Source organism: Cebidichthys violaceus, unplaced genomic scaffold, assembly GCF_023349555.1.
Source record: "Cebidichthys violaceus isolate CVI_PGR_0920_01 unplaced genomic scaffold, fCebVio1.0.p SCAF_27, whole genome shotgun sequence".
Lineage (NCBI taxonomy): Eukaryota > Metazoa > Chordata > Actinopteri > Perciformes > Stichaeidae > Cebidichthys > Cebidichthys violaceus.
The window spans coordinates 5,102,549-5,120,081 of record NW_027176450.1 but is presented as its reverse complement, the minus strand read 5'-3'; the positions used below and the strand labels follow the sequence as shown (position 1 = coordinate 5,120,081).

Genomic DNA, 17,533 nt, shown 5'->3' with positions numbered 1-17,533 from the left:
AACACCATGCCTACCGTCAAGCACGGTGGTGGTAGTAGTATGCTGTGGGGCTGTTTTGCTGCCAATGGAACTGGTGCTTTACAGAGAGTAAATGGGATAATGAAGAAGGAGGATTACCTTCAAATTCTTCAAGATAACCTAAAATCATCAGCCCAAAGGTTGGGTCTTGGGCGCAGTTGGGTGTTCCAACAGGACAATGACCCCAAACACACATCAAAAGTGGTAATGGAATGGCTAAATCAGGCTAGAATTAGGGTTTTAGAATGGCCTTCCCAAAGTCCTGACTTAAATCCCATTGAGAACATGTGGACAATGCTGAAGAAACAAGTCCATGTCAGAAAGCCATCAAATTTAACTGAACTGCACCAATTCTGTCAAGAGGAGTGGTCAAAGATTCAACGAGAAGCTTGCCAGAAGCTTGTGGATGGCTACCAAAAGCGCCTAATTGAAGTGAAAATGGCCAAGGGACATGTAACCAAATATTAGCACTGCTGTATGTATATTTTTGACCCAGCAGATTTGATCACTTTTTCTGTTAACCCATAATTAAGTCATGAAAGAACCAAACTTCATGAATGTTTTTTGTGACAAAGAAGTATCTGTTCCAATCACTCTATCAGAGAAAAATCAGAGTTGTAGAAATAACGGGGAAACTCAAGAGAGCCATGACATTATGTTCTTTACAAGTGTATGTAAACTTTTGACCACAACTGTATACACACTATATGCTTATATATCCAGACGGACACAAGAACTTTTTGTCACTCTGATGAACAGTTAAATCAGTTGCTCATTGTCAGTGACCCTCCAACACTAAAATATATATATATATATATATATATATATATATATATATATATATATATATATATATATATATATCTCTTAAATCTGAACATATCATGTCACTGTCAATATAAATGCTGTACACTGTACATACAGTACATAGTGTATGTACATAATCATCCACTCAATGTATACCCATTGAGTATTTATTTGTATTGTTTACTACTTGCAGAACACTTGACTTGTACAAAGAAGTGTTATGTCATTGTTGGTAATTGACACTTTTGATACATTCATATATGAACATATCAATACGTTATATTAGACAGGCCTTTGTAAGCTCAGCACTTCCGGCATCTTTTTCAAAGCAAAAGCCCTGTTACAGTGGATAGAAACTTTTCACTTTCTAAAAAGGCTTTTGTAAAACAGGAGCAGGAAGGTGTGGTTCTCACATGGTGCTTCATATGTAGCTACTGCCATCCTGTGGTACAAGTACCTTACTACAACATATAGTTTGGCTGGCATCAACACAAATACACCCACAGTGACTGAAATAGGACACTAACACTTTAGATGAGTAATCCAGAACACCAAAGTGTTGAAAATAACAGGAGTATTTTTGTCTAATTTAAAGTGAACAGAAACTCAAGCAATATATGATCAGATATATATTGGTAACATGTCCTGTTATTCTAAGTGCATGGCTGCAACGTCCATTTATTTATTTTGTATGCAGAAAAAGAGTTTTGAACACGAAGAAGTTTAGTTTTTTCACCATTTTTCTGGGGGAAACCCTGAATTCCTAAATGATGTGGATGAGTGTTTCTCCTCCCTCCCTCCCTCGTGACGGCTGGTGCTTTTCCAGAGGGCTGGGTGCACTGGCCTGGTAATTAGCTGCTCAACTCAGCTACAACTGTAATCATACTGCTTTGGCACTGACCTCTTGTCCAGACCTGGCAGAGTTCTCTGCCGAGTGCAGGGACTCGATCTCGCCCTCAATCATCGCGGCCTCCAGACATTCATGGAGATCCTTGAAGCCATTCACCTGCAGCGGGTACTGCCCGAACATCTCTGTGTTCTCAAACTTTTTACCTGTGGAGTTGCAGAAAGACAGGGGGGGAAGAAGAAAGAGAGCGAGAGAAAGAAAGAGAGAGAGAGAGAGAGAGAGAGAGAGAGAGAGAGAGAGAGAGAGAGAGAGAGAGAGAGAGAGAGAGAGAGAGAGAGACCAGGTGTGATAGAAGAGTTGGAAAGGCAATGAGCGTGAAAGGAAATGCAATAACTTTCACACTTGTTTGCATGTAAGCTGATTTTCACTTGTTCAGCAGTCCCTCACTCCTCATTAAACAGCTGCACAGACCTCCTTACATCAACTACTGATGATAAGCAAAACAAAGGGAGAGAGGAGTTGCTAGCGGACATGCAGATGAGGCATTAAGGTCATTTCTTGAGCAGCAGAGTCCACTGGCCCAGCTTTGTGGCTCTGGGCCAGTATTGTCACGCATAATAAGCACAATGTCAATCAGCCATCAAGGTCTTCCACAATCAATGCAGCCGCTCTCCTCTTTTACATGGAGCGTGTCTCATTAAGACAAGGTCACCTTTCATTACTAGGGGCAAGGACGGACCACGCTAACACTTCGTGTCTCTGTGGTCCCCCCTCGCTTTCTGTCTTTACTGAACAGCTCATCTCACCTTCCAGGACGCCCACGGCAAGGAAGCGACCATAGAAGAGCTCCACCATGGGGTTCTTTGGCTTCTCACCCTCCCTGAAAGCACAAAGAAAGATGTTGACAGGAGGCAGTTTTGATTCAGTTCAACGTAAACCATGTACATTTGATTCTCTGCTTTAAAACGTGCTGCCCAATAACACCAAGGAGCACAAGTCTACCGCACGTCCACTCTTAACGGTGACCTCTGGAGGGAGAGACTTGTGAATACCTGTCTTCCTCAGCCTTCATCTGGAAGGCGTCCTCCAGCCAGTCCAGCAGCTTGTGGGTGAACTCGCTCACATCCTGCTGTTGAGGAGAGCGCACACACACACACACACACACACACACACACACACACACACACACACACACACACACACACACACACACACACACACACACACACACACACACACACACACACACACACACACACACACACACACACACACACAAAAAATGAGAAATTACAGGGCTGCCTTTGGGCCGTGCATGTCACGGAGTCAAACTACAGGACTTAACTGGTCCTAGGAGCAAGACAGTCCAATCAGTGAAATCATTATGTCTTTTATCTGCTGACATACACTTATGAGGTGACTCGTCTTAGCGGATGAGCTGGCAGAGTGCTGGACTTCAAAGGGGACCCGCATGCCACGAGGCCATCATCTCATTGACACCAATGCCAGCCGGTAATTCAGGTCAATGCCTCTCTGACTAATACAGAGTGGTGACATGACTGATGAGCACAGAGCAGAGGGCTTCATGCTTATGTAAGAAGAACACAGCGGCGTTGTGAATTTGACATGTGTACGTCACTTTATAGGATATATGCACAAACAGATAACTCCTAGTCAATATTATGTTTTGCAGGGTTCAGAGGGGTGAGTGTCAGGATTATTAGTTATAGATGAGGGAGGTCAGGTGTCTCGGATCCAGTAGAACTGAGTCAGTAGAAACTGAGCAGTCACAAGACGTGTGTGAAGGGATTTATACATGTGCACACAGCAGAGACAAACGCAGATGTTTCTACAATTATGAAATTGTATCAATTATGAAAGAAAAGGACAGTAAGGACACCACTGACGACTCATTTTATATCCATCTATCGATCATTTTATCTATTAATCTTAACGATTAATTTTCAATGTAATTGACCAAATATAATGGATAACAATGAGTGAATCAGTATATTTAAAATAACTTGGTGATCGACTGCATCAACAGCAGCAATGAGGTCCAGGACAAAAAGTCAAAGTTTGGCATCCGACTGAAACATTTCTCATCATTGTTTGAGTTCAGTGTATTACTATGTGTTAATGGATCTAGGCTAGTACAGTCCTAAATGTTCATAAGAAGTTCACTTTATTGTCATCATACACACATATACGAAATGTAACTTCTGCATTTGACCCATCCCTAGCTTATTGGGAGCAGTGGGCTACTGAGAAGCGCCCGGGGAGCGGTTTTTTAGGGGTTCAGCGTCTTGCTCAGGGACACGTAGCAGCCGAGGATCGAACCACACAACCCTCTCTACCCGTTGAGCCACGGCCGCCCCAGCTGCAGATAGTGATTAATAACTGTTCGGACCTCCGTAGCATATACTGAAGTAGTAACAAGAAGAGCATCTCTAACCTGCTTGCTATAATGGCGTTCTTTTCATTGAACACCATTGAATGCTGGGTGAGTTTATCATATGGAAACAGGTTTTGGCAGAAAGAAGCTTACCTGCTGCGACTCACTGGACTTGAAGGCGTCTTTGAGGATTTCCACAGCTCGTGACGGATCCACATATTTCCTCTTGGACCCCACCATGAGGGAGAAGAGGTTCCTCAGCTCCTGCATGAAGGGCAGGTTCCTGTGTTCCTGGTCAAAGTTAAAACAATCAGCAATTTAGTGAATCAAATAGTCAAGTCAGCGTTCCTCATCTCAGAGTGAAACTGAAAATATCCCCCTCCACGTGAAGATCACCAGCCTTACTTTAGATTAGAGGTGTTCAAGGACAGCATGGTGTATTTTTGACTTTCAAAATATAAGATATGAAATGTTCCGCCAGTGTATTGCAAGCCCGTTAGGGATGCTGATGTGAAGATTAGCTTCTAAGCACTAGCAGTGTCACCCTGCTGAAGTCAAAGGTCAGTTGTTAGGACCAAAGGGACTCTATGAAGAGAGGACTGCCACACACCACACTTCAACAGCAGAGGCTTAGACCGGATTAGTGACAGCCTATGCTGAGCGCTCAGCATCTTTTTTGTTTGTCCATATTCTCCCTACTGAGAACTAGTCGGACTGTAGCCGGACACACTTGAGCATCTCCGATTTGCACAACTTCAGGTCACACACACTCTCTGCATGCTCACTTCTGTTCTGGAGGAGGAACATGGAGGTTTCATCAAACATTTCTCAAAGGGAGAGAATTCTTGTAGCTTGCTAGCAGTGAGTTACGTGAACTATCGGGGCGCAGCTCTAAGCTGCAGTGACCTTAGGGCATGAGGAGCTGAAGCACTGGTAGCTGTGAGAGACTAGAAAGGATAGAAACAGAACTGATGTGGCACACACTGGCGATTGAACCACAAAGCATTTAAAAGCGTCACCCTGTCACTTTGTAACTGCTGGTAGAAAGGTCTGGGTAGGGCTGTAAGGAGCCATCGATCTGGATCGATTCAATGATCAACGATTCCATTGATGCAAAGTGAAAACATCACCTTTAAGATAAGCGTGTATTTTTAAATTCCCATGGGACGTCGGTTTCATCATTCCCGTCCAAGCACGCTTTCTTTCCAAACATTCAATCAGTGTTAGCAGTGTTAGCTAGTGGAGTTAGCGAGCAGTGCTAACGGTGTAACGATTGCGAGTGTGCGTTGGCTGGTTTAGAGAAGGAGCGCATGTGAACGTAGCAGTGCAGTGTGTGTACGGTTCATTTGTCAGTGAATAAATACTTTTTCATTCAAAAGTCTGGATGAGCCCAGTAATTCAATTGTCAAATCATATTTTAGTTGCTTTTTGTGAGTTGATAAAAATGTAGCCGATTGTGTTATATGGGCATATGAATCGTCTCAAACGTCTCGTCTTTATGTATCTTAATGTATTTAATATGGTATTGTGATTTAACTTTTGGTTTCTCCCCCTGGTCTCACCTTTTGGTTGCGAGGCAGGTCGTGCACTCGGGCCGGCGGTGAGTAGTTAAGCACAAGTCTCTGGAACTCCAGCAGGTTGAACAGAGACTTTAAGTTTGAAGAGGAATAGAGACATGTTAATAACGTCCAATAATAAAGACAGCCCTGGTCCACACACAGTGCTTCATGTCAGAGAGAAACCATGATCACAACAGGCATAGAATAACTTAAGACCTTATACACCGTGTGGAATAACTGCCTTACGGTTTCAACTTCGTAGAATCAGTCACACTACTTGGTACACTTTACATGCATGCTATATGTGCAAGACACTGTTTCTCAATCACTTTGTGTCTATCCTCTACATTCTCCTAATTAAAACACAATTCTTAATGAAAAGCTTACGCTCTCTTTAATTACATCAACACTTCCCATCTGGCAATTCCAACCCATGCAAGTCAATTTGTCTCATGCTTCTGCCAGCTGTGGTTCATAAAACAGAAATTAAAGTTGGACCATACACAAATATGACATCAACCTGCAGCCTTTCTGCATTACTTGCAATACTGTGCACACAGTGCTTGTTGCAGCGTGTGATAAGTACTGAAAAACAGCCGGAGGTGATGTAGAAAGTAAGGAAACGCATTATTGAAAGTTCTACATAATCAGATTCACTGTTACTACAAACTACACACACTGGGGCACCGGTATAACAAGAGCCACTTACTCTCCCTGCTCTAAATCAGAGTCACAATGGTTGAATTTCTGTTTGGTACATGAAAGTAGATGTCACAGTCTTCAAGATTTGGATATCTTATTTGAAAAAGAAAAAGTTGTTTACTTCTGTTCTGGCACCAAGTGCAGTGAGATCAGGTTGAAGGGCGGGGGTTCCATTACACCATGTGATGGTGTATCCAGTGTTCATCTAGCATATTTCAGCTCAGGTCACATTCTACCACCGACTCCACCAGCAAACAAGACACTGAGTCTTTGTGCCAGCTGGGCTAAAACTGTCCCAGTACTTCCCAACATTCAGAATACCGTCTTATCCACGACTGCTGCTGAGGACGACCGCAGCAGGTTACATGCCACCGCACTAACAAACGCAAAAGTCAAGACCTATGGGGCCATGACTGTAGCAGAACTAAAGAAGAAGTGTGTGTGCCCACCTGTATGACAGCACTGAACCAGCAGGTATTGCCAACATTTTTCAGGCCCACGGGGCAGGTGTCTACCCTCTTCCTGTCATGCGGGTTGGGTGAGTCGCTCCACACTTCCGTGTGGGTCCGCTTCAGACTTGCCTTGTTCTCTGCTATGCTGGCCTCCAAAACTCTTAAAAAAAAAAAAAAAAAAGTCAAAACAAACAAATTCAGCGTACAGTAATGGACCTGATTTTTCTACCACATGATTTCAGCATTGCCAGACTACATTTGGCAGCTGAACTCAGCGGCGGTAGAGGGATTACCTGCTTTATGTAACATTCCAACTGTGGAAGTTCATTTCACTCATTGGCTCATGTCTGTATCATTTCATCCTACGAAACATTTGAGTGAAATCATCATAATTAATGAATTATTGAGTTGTTTGTAAGGCCACAGTGACCTTTGACCTCCACATTGTAATCAGTTCATGCTGGAGTCCAGGTGTTCCTCCAATAGGTTGAGGAGAATGGGTGGAATGTGAGGTCACAGTGACCATGACCTCTGACCTCCACCCCAGCTGTTCACAACGCTCCCTCCCGACCGCATCCTTCCATCCACAGAGTTCAGAGGTGGTTCTCCAAAGCGACAGATAGACATGAGAGGGCTCCTTGTCAACGGGTGTAATTACACTGCCAGTGTCAGGTCACGTTGTACTTTTGTATTAAAATGTTACATTCAGGAGGCTTTTATTCTCCCGTATCGGGACGTAATAAGCTAATCGCATGAATTACAGGGTAGGTGACCATTTGCAGTGTCTTGGACGGTGAATGAAAGGGAAAAAATTAGGTTTAAGAGGTGATTCCATTATTTGACATTAAACCTCAAACCTTGTCCGGCAATGTATAAAATAGTCAAGACTCAATTTCAACTGCATTTTTGTTCAAACGCAGCTCTCTTTGACAGGAATGATTTGTTGTTACATGTAACTATTATGTGATAAATCAGGTGGTTTTACCTCATAAACAATCTTCAGAACAGATCTGGATCAAAGGTGCTAACAAATCATTTTTCACATTCAAACACTGTAATTTTCACTTGAATGTTGAGCGCGGCTGCCATTACCATTGGCATGCTGAGGTGAACAAAACACAGAAGAGTACAGTAAAGAAGGGATGGGATCTTGATCAGCTGGAACGATCCATTAAAACATGCTTGGATGCTCCTCAACAGCGATCCTTAGAATGGGCTCAGGACATCACTGATTACTACAGGGGTCCTGTGTTATTCATTTTCATTTAAGGATCGGTGCAAACTGTTTTGAAACCATTTGGTCAGATGTTTTGTCATTAGTCAGTCATGCTGCCGAGCCCACCTGCTGATGGCCTGCTCCTCATCAGTGATGCCCGTCTCCCTGAACGCCCGGTTGGACTCCTCTAGGCTAAGGGCGATGGCCCTCTGCAGGTCATCCTTATCGTCCCCAGTCAGGTCAATCACATCTGCATCAAGTAAAACACACAAAGCTGGAATGTGTTTGCATGAACTGGATTCTACATGGTTTCTGACTCACATTTTCTTTGAAAGGGATACTCGTTTTCAGCCTGCTTTGTCATCGCAGTGTTGGCTTCCCTCCATGTTGCCAGCACCCTATCTGCCAGCAACCTATCTGCCAGCAAAACTCTGCCGGCAAACGAGCCGGTAGCTCTGGGCGGTGGCGGCAAGGGGGAGGCCGAGGCGCCGTTCCTTTCCACACACTGCCCACACAGCAATGACACAGAGCTGGTTGAAAATTACACGTTTCTGTTTTCTTTTAATCATCCTTGTGAGGTCTCTCGAGCTTCCGGGCCTTAACGTTTAAGCAAGCCGCTCACTTGTGTCTGCCTGGCTGCCGACGCTGATGTATCTGTCGCTGGCCACCTGGGACGTCTGGTAGTAGGTCGTTTCATCTTGCTGAGGAACCTTGGCGTTCTTCTCCGTCAAAAACGCAACAGCCTCGGCCAGGTCTCCATTGCTAACCTGCAGTAACAATGTGTTTGATGAGGCTCATGTCAGCCGGGTATAAACACAGGACAAGAAATAGCAGGAACACTCCACTTGAACCTGACTTCAGCTTATGCTTCCAAGAGGTGAGGATTACAACTGCTCATCTACAAAAAAGTCGGTAAGATCGACAGTGTGTTTATCTAATATAAAACTGTGTGCGTGGTTTAGTAGCGACGTGTGTGGAACAACATGGACCAGCAGTTTCATATAAACGGTTAAATGTATGTTTGAGGTACAAAAACTTCCCACCTGTCTCTCACATGAAGCGGGTCGTACAAGGAACATGTGATGATGCTTCTGTGAGAGCGGAGCGGCTGTTTCTGCTGTGTGTGTGTGTGTGTTTGGATGAGTTATGTTGAAAACAGCCTGCAAACAGTCTCTGCATTCGGTGATATCCGAAGGTGTGTGAAAGAGACAGAAGGACAAACAGCCAGAGAACAGTGTGTATATTTATACACGTGTAATGGTTCACGATGTACCTGCAGCGCCTGCTGGAGCAGCTGAACGTCTGTGGTGCCTGTGACCTCCCTCAACTGGTTAAGTAGAGTCTGCTGGTGCTATTGAAGGGAGAAGAAGAGAGGAAGATACGAGGCAGTTCAGAGAAGAGCATGATGGGTAAGAGGGCATCAGTATCTGCAAATCACAGAATAATGCTAATGTGAAATCACAATGTTATAAATTCTAATTTAACATGACTTATATGAACTTGAAGCACAAATAAATGATCTAATCTGAGCCTCTAATCGGACCTGTCGATTCTCATCCTTATTAATGAGTCCACCAAGTCTGATGACCTACTGATGTCAAACCCAGCTGGACCGCATGGCCTCACCACACACACACTTCACCTGCAAAGTGAGGCCTGAATGAATGCACTATAAATAATGGGGCAGAGCACTTAGTGTCTGTTCAAGCCACAAGTCTGAGGCTGAGTCTTGAGTGAGAGGAGCACTGACTGAAGCTCTCACAGGTGCAGCAGCAACAGATAAGAGGGTCACTTCTTTGGTTTGGGACCCGATACTGGAGGTGGTTTTCACACCACCCACCATCTACGTCACGTTTTGACACACTTTTTAAGGAGTTGCTACAACTAATACACAAGGGGCAACGGAACCCATTCACACTTCACTTTGGAAAATGACGTGTTGTAAAGAAACATAAGACAAGCTTTCATCCAACATGTGTTCTGTGCTGTGTTCTCGCATGTGAAATGATAAAATGTGAACATCTGGACAGCTCCTTAACTAAACATCAGCAATTCTCCAACACTACTGAATTCTCAAAGCAACAGGCCTCGGGTCTGAGAGAAGGCACAGATGTAGAAAGAGAAATGGATACAGCGTCGTAGGAAAGATGCTCAGTGGCGCAGGAAGCAAAAACAGTTCGACTTCCGAGTAAAAACCGACTCAGATCTTCCATCGATCTTCTGCATTATGGGGCCCATAGAGCAAGCTCACTAGTTGTTCCTTTAACCCTGCCTCCTAGGCCTCGTTCTCTGGCTCATTCAGCTACTGGTGCATTCTACAAGGACCTAATGATATAAATAAAGTGCTGGGGAGCTGGTTTAATTGTTTTTTGTTTTTTGAATACCCGGGGAGTTGGAGGCATCTCTTTTAGTCTATGTGAAAAAGTCTTTTTGGGCCCAATGGCATCACGTGATGGACCGGAAATTGTAATTCCGTTTGTCCACTGTGTAAAATGTGCTTCAAAGCCCGGCACTCTTCCAGAGAGCTCAGGGAAAAAGTGCTCTCTAAGCGGCCCAAGGGTGAACATGGCCTGATATCACATTGCCACATACACAACATTTTGTTTACGGCGATGTAAGATGTATCTTCTTGCCATCAGAGACACAAAATAACAACACAGCTATTTGGAAATGACACATAAAATGCCAGCTGGTGCAGGCAAGTTATATCGTTCATATGACTTTTGTTATTTTTAGTTTCCAACATAAGTCAACAACCCCTGTGCGTAATTACATCATACGCATACTAGAACATAAAATTTGTCTGTGACCACGCTCACGGCTTATTAGACAAGTATACCCAACTTAGCTTGATACTCATGTAGCATGTTAGATCAGTTATAGATTGGTATTTGACAACATGAAAGTGTTCAGCTACCGACCCCATAGAGCAAGCACAACTCTGACATGTCACAGTAGACAATAACAAGTATCCTGGAGACAATGCCTGACAATCAGGGCTACTTATTAGGAGATGCATTGTCTAAAATGAAATGAAGAGAGAAACTATCAGAAGAAAACACAGCTTTTAACAAAGGCTCCAATCACGGCAGGTCAGTATAATTATGATGGCTGCCAGTGTTTACAGTGTCAAAGCATTCATATCAGTGTAACTCATGTGCTGATAAAATCTCTGAGCATGGTTCAACCACTGGAGACAACTATGAAGATGACAGTGTGATTTGTTCACTGTCAGAGACTAGATGGATGCCGGGGTCAGTGAAGTGTGAGGGGAAGTTACACCTGTGACAGATTTGGGCCGAGTTGAGAAACACACACACACACACACACACACACACACACACACACACACACACACACACGGCTGTTTGCCACACAGGTCATCGGCCATTAAGAGCTTATGAATAACATAATTCTCTGCATACCCTGGTACAGGGAACAACTTGTGGGGCTTTACAGCAGGTTACTATCCGGTTCTCGCGGCCGCTTTGCATGCGCATGTGAAGGAGTTGCAAACAAAAAACAAGTTGCACAGACAGAAACAGAAGAGGTCTTTAAACATTTCACTATCTACAGGCCACTCCATAAAAACCTGCACCACACCCTGCTCTCCTGAAGCAATCTAACAATGGAGCAGAACTGCAAAACACTCATGCATTGTCAAAACAAATCATAAAAGCTCATAAGTCATGGCATTATGATCATACTTCATGTACTAAAATTACTCAAAACTGTATAAATCCTGTCACGTCATTGTTGTTAACCGTGGATTCATTCCAGCCCCAAAAGGTCAGACTGCATAAAGGGGTTTGTGTTACACTTTGAGTCATCAGCAGATGGTTCAGTGTTTATTTGTGCCCATGCTCCAGACTCCTGACTCCTGGGTCTTCAACCCATCACATATTCAAGTGTTTGGGTTTTAACATAAGTGAACTATGTCAGACACGTAAACACTGTGTTAACTGCATACAGTATGGTCAAAGATAGCAAAGCAAAGCAAACCTAATACTTACTACACATGTGGACTAGCAGAGGAAACACCTAACCTAATTTACATTTAAGCAGTCATGGTCTGGTGTGACTTCTAGAAGTCTCAACAACGGAATCGACCTCAACTGGACTTTCGTAAACTAAGACCCTGATCAAATGTAACCTAATAATCTGCCTCCACGGTTATGACCCATCACACACTTGGCTTGCTATCCGGCTGACGTTACTCAATCCCCGCCCAGCATCCAGGCTGCGTCGCTACCTCCGCCTCTGGCCATGCTTTGTAAACAAAGATATCAGATATGGGATGAGTAACCTAGGAAACATTCGTACACACAAACACGGCGTCTCCACTTCTCCAAACTCAACGTAACGTTGTTCTCAACAAAGTGCCCGTGAAAACAAACGACGTAACGTTACTCTATAGCGTGCATTACCACTAAGTTGACGACACTAACATTGCGTTAAATCTGTCAGTGACACTCTGCCTTGTGTATTTCTACAGACGACACAGTTAGCCCGGGATGCTAATGTTACAAAGGGAAGCATTTTCCCGCATTAATACGTATGAACTGCTGACAATCGTAGATGTTACCCAATGTACAGACACAAGGCTATGGTTTAACTTTACTTTAACACTAGCTAGCGTTACGTAGTGCCGTTAGCTAACGTCGACTAGCAACACAATATTGGATACCGCTTTACGCTAGGCTAACGTCAGGCCTAGTTCAAATAGATTAACTTAAGATTTAGAAACAGCTCCTCAGCAACAGCCCGTGACCAAGAAAAGTAACTCGATGTCTAGCTAACTAACCAGGAGGCGAACTAGCCGACTATAAGGGTCCGTTGAGCCCTAAAACTACGCGGCTGTACAATTAGGCTAACGTTAGCTAGCCACCAAGTTAGCTTCAGTAAACTTACCTTCTGAGAATGCTGCTGGAGGACATTCTGCTCCACGGTCATGGCGGGTTCAGAGATAAAGTCAATTAAATTCAAACCTGGAGTAGCGAACCGCACAGAATACTTCTCACTAAAGCGAATTAAAACGCGGTGCTAGGATGTCCCCTCCTTCAGCAGCGACATCACGGGCGCCATGGCAGAGTGACTAGCGCAGGTCGTCAGCAGGCATGAAAACATTGCTCTGCTTTGCCCGAGTTCTGGGATCGACTGCTCACGTCTGCCTGAACTGCATTTACGTCACGGGTCCGTTTTGTGGGCCTCTTATTTGTAATTGTATTATTGACCACATCCTTCCTGGGTTTGCATTATGTTGTGAAAACATGGGAGTCAATAAGTTAAGTTAAAATGCTAACGTTCTAATATTAGATTAATATTTAAATTATACAGAAATGAAGCTGTGTGTTGCTCAATACTTACCTTACCAGGTAGCACGTGCTTAGTTGTGTAGGCTCTGCAGGCTTCTTATCCACCAAGTCCTTAAGGCGCTTTTGATATTTTGTTTTTCCACTTTCCTGTTAATAATTTCTCATTCTTTGGAACAGCTTCTTTAATGTGGGTTGCTATAGCCTTAACACTGGTTTCAATGCAGGAGAACCAAAGTAATTACATGTACAACAAGTCTAACTGCAATGTGAACGACCCATACGATTATGAAGATATCTGTTATATAAAGAATGAAAACAAACTGTAGATGAACTCATTAACTCAACATCATAATGTTTTAAATGAACACCAAAGTTCAAGATCTGACACAGTGACTTATAATGATAGACATCACTAATCAGGAGTAATATTGGGAATTAACTGCAACTGATTCATGCTTCTGTGTTTATTCACACTTGTAATATTATATAATGGTTTGGTCAGTCACTGTCAGGTGATACTGAGACCTGGTCAGTACTCTGTTCATCATGACATGTCAGCAACATGACAGCAGCTAGAGAAGAGAGGACACGGTGCTGTATTATCGGGTCTCAGCGAGCTATTCCATGATTTCCCTCCCCACACTTTCACGAAGGCGTGTGCTTAAGGGTTGGAATCGGGTTGATTTCCTTTCAATTTCAAACACTTCACTGAAGTCACTGACCTTTGAAATGCTTTGTCTTCCTGGTATCTTTTATGTTGTTTGTTACATATATTTAATTTGAGCCAGATAAAGACAAACCCTCGTGCCCTTCAGTATACAAATGTATACCAATGTTGCTCAACTGCTACCTCCTGCTCTTTGTCTTCACCTCCTTCAAGTCAAGAAGTAGCATTTAGCCTGCAGGAGGTGATGTACCTACAGCACTAACCTGTGGAACCTCAGGTTAACATTTGGTTTAATATGGAAATGTGGAGTAATATACAGATTCACATGCAGATCACCACAGAACCCACAACACCCCCGCTGAACATTTTTGGCTGCAATGTGTACTCAAGTACTATACTCGAGTACAATATCAAGTGGTACTTGTACTTTACTTTCCGTTTCAGACAAAAATATTGTACTTCTTTTCCCTCTACACTTTACCCACTTTATTATCTTCATTATTAAAACAAGTCTGAATGCAGAAGTGAGCTGGTTTCATGAGTCATCTAGACTAAGAGTCTGTAGCAGCAGACCCTTATTCTCTCAAGATGCTCACCCTCATTTCTAAAAGGTTCTTCAAACAGGTTGAAATAATCAGACTATAGGCAAATTTAAAAAAGCAAAAAACAACAACTTGTTAACATATGGCCATCATATTTAATAGCTAAAATCAGGACCACCTCGGTGAGCTAACCCCAAAACGCTGTTTACATTTTCATGTACAGGTGATCATAAATAAATCAATAAGGATATGTTAATACAGCCTGAAAGTGTGTTCTGCATAATGTATTTGTACTTTTAATACTTTATTTACACTTTCAAAATAAACACACTCATAATCATTTATTATATGTTTATAGCATAATGACAGTTAAACTCATACATAGGGATGCTTAGTCATATTGCTGGATATCGGTGACAATATTTAATTCTGTGTTTATATTCACATTATGTGCTGGAATTGTAATTCAAGTTCATTTTGGCCCACGTATCTGTTTCAGGACTTAAACAGTGAGATTGTGCATCCCCATTCATAAATTCAATAATCATAATAATAATAAACAATAATCACATTATAAAGCATTTTTTAATGACTCATGCGGTCAAGTATCACACTACTTATAGTTGATGGTCACTTACTAAGGTGTTCTTGGTAAGGATCATAGTATATTATAATTTTCATAGTTGCAATACGTTATAATCTTTTTATAACGCTTTATAATTACTATTATGATGTATTATAATGTGAATATTGGGAGCTTTGGGTGAAGTATAGTACAGGCAGATATAATACATTACTGATACAATACAGTAGTTTTACTTAAAGGGCCAGTGTAGCATTAAGAGGGATCTATTAGCAGAAATGGAATATAATATTCAGAACTACGTTTTAATTAGTGACTAATCAGCTGAAACGTGAATCATGTTTTCGTTAGATGGATCTGTAGAGGGAGCGGGTCTGCTTTATGTTGTTTTACAGTAGCCCAGAATGAAAAACATTATGGTGAAGATGGTGGAAGGATGCAATCTGCAACGTCACCACTAAGTGCCACCAAACCCCACGCCCTGTCCCTTTAAGTGAAGGGTCTGAATACTCCTTCATTCTACAAATACACAAGCAGGAGGTGGAAATGATCATAGGTGTTTCACAGTTAATACAATGTTGATTTAATCCTCAGGTTGATGTCATCAAACTGTGGCCCACTTGTGTTTGAGTATCAAATATAATATAATCGATAAAGGGACTAAATTCAGTTCAAGTATTCAGACGGATGGAATAACACCTACGTCCAAACACGGAGCTTTTAAATGTGTCAGCTGTGATTAATTCAGAGCGAGATGGAAGAAACAGAAGTGGGTCATCCTGTAGATGTTCAGGAATAGCATTGTTTGTAATGGTCATAATGGAGGCAGTCAGCGTGCTTTGTTAACATGAACTGTGTCATCTAACTAGTACATATACATATTAATGTGAATAGTCAGAACTGTTTGGTGTCATTGGGGGAAGGATTGAGCAGCACAAACACATTGTGCAGGAAGATTTCATCAACATAGAGGTTTTAGCAATTTCATTACAGGAAGAATGGTTATTAAAATCATGCGGAGTGCCGTTTGGCTGTATATGCACAATCATAATAGATATCACTACACTCTTTAGATTTTGTATTCAGTACAAACAGTAGCTGTTCAGTCTTCCTCCAGCAGATGGCAGCGCCCTCCTTTGGAGCGCCAGACTCCCACAGAGCAGCAGGAATGTGCAGAAGGTAATGAATGATGAAAGTGATTCCACTTGGTAAATCAAGGAGCAATATAAATCACAAAGTCTGCTTCCAATTCCTTTTTCCAGCGCTGCACCTTAATCGATATTTCATACCATCTGCGTTGCAGCGTGCTGAGATATTGACCAAGCGGCAGAGCGAGTGTGAGGGTTAACTAAGCTCACAGAACACGTCCTATAAAAACAGCCCCACAGTTTGACCTCAAGGCAGGAAGTAGAGCTATCAGTCAGAGGAATCTGGGAAGCTGTCAGGAAACCAATCAGAAATAAGTTGATGAATCAATTGGCAAAGTCAAGCGGTAGCAGTCTGGATAGATCCTTGGCTGACAACAGCTCAGACGTGTTTGTTGAAGATCAAAACGGATCCTGAAAGTGAGCCTGGGGGCTGAATGATATAGCCTCACTTGACCCAGGACAACGGCCCTCTGGGTAAACCTGCCTGAATAAAAACAGAGATATTACATTACTTCATGTACCATGGGAGCAGAATCATTTCAATGACGTTTCAATGGAAATTAATGTGGTTATTGACTTTGACTTTGTTTCACTCTTTGAATGCATCAGTTGGTTTCCGCATTCCTGGGATCTTTCCTCCGGAGGTTTTAGAGACAGGCCAGGCGTCAAGGCCGTACAGTTATTGTGACTGAAGAGATTTATTCTTTTTTATTAACTAAGGGCTTGCTGCAATTGCATGTCTCTGAATGTGGCTGACAAAGCATCATCCATTATCATCCAGCTCCAGAGCGGACCATTGTGCTGGTCACTATAAGAAATTGAGTAGTGATAATTCTTACGGGTGTAGTCTGTCACGTGCACAGTAATGGCTTCACGTTCAAATGAGTTGGCACAGTCGCTATGAAATTTTATATAATTGTTAGGATCTCTTCTTGAGGCTGACACTCCAGATCTTTCACAGAGTGTGGGTTTAAACGCAGACAGCGGGGCCACACGAGAATCCATTGAACATGTGGGCCTGTAGAGAGGGTGCCAGTAATAAACCTTGAAGCGCATCAAAATGCCACTTCAGAAATATAATTCTGTGGTCAAAAATGACCTCTTTACTATATCTTCCTTTGAAGAGGCAAACCCTTCTCAGCTTAGTTTAGTCTGCATTTTTGAAACTACAATCAAACTTTTTCCATCTAAACTGTTTTTTTCATTGGTGTTTTTGCCGTACAGATCTGCAATAAGGATCGCTGGGTGACTTGTTGACGTCGTCCAATGTGAAGTCTCGAAG

At 42.6% G+C, this 17,533-nt stretch overlaps 1 protein-coding gene across 3 annotated transcripts in view; it reads right to left on the bottom strand.

Moving 5' to 3' along the window:
- The window catches only part of usp25 (ubiquitin specific peptidase 25), a 28,932-nt gene extending 15,807 nt beyond the window's left edge, over positions 1–13,125 (bottom strand). For 2 of the 3 annotated variants that reach the window (XM_068721166.1, XM_068721164.1), the window contains exons 1-10: positions 12,908–13,125; positions 9,270–9,347; positions 8,619–8,763; positions 8,123–8,246; positions 6,778–6,940; positions 5,630–5,716; positions 4,221–4,358; positions 2,725–2,801; positions 2,479–2,552; positions 1,727–1,878 (exon numbers count right to left, since the gene is read on the bottom strand). In XM_068721166.1, coding sequence (XP_068577267.1) covers positions 1,727–1,878; positions 2,479–2,552; positions 2,725–2,801; positions 4,221–4,358; positions 5,630–5,716; positions 6,778–6,940; positions 8,123–8,246; positions 8,619–8,763; positions 9,270–9,347; positions 12,908–12,949 — 1,080 coding nt within the window. In that variant the 5' untranslated portion in view covers positions 12,950–13,125. The remainder of the gene's footprint in view (positions 1–1,726; positions 1,879–2,478; positions 2,553–2,724; positions 2,802–4,220; positions 4,359–5,629; positions 5,717–6,777; positions 6,941–8,122; positions 8,247–8,618; positions 8,764–9,269; positions 9,348–12,907) is intronic. The other variant, XM_068721165.1, reaches the window with a different exon arrangement.
- Between the last annotated feature and the right edge of the window lie 4,408 nt (positions 13,126–17,533).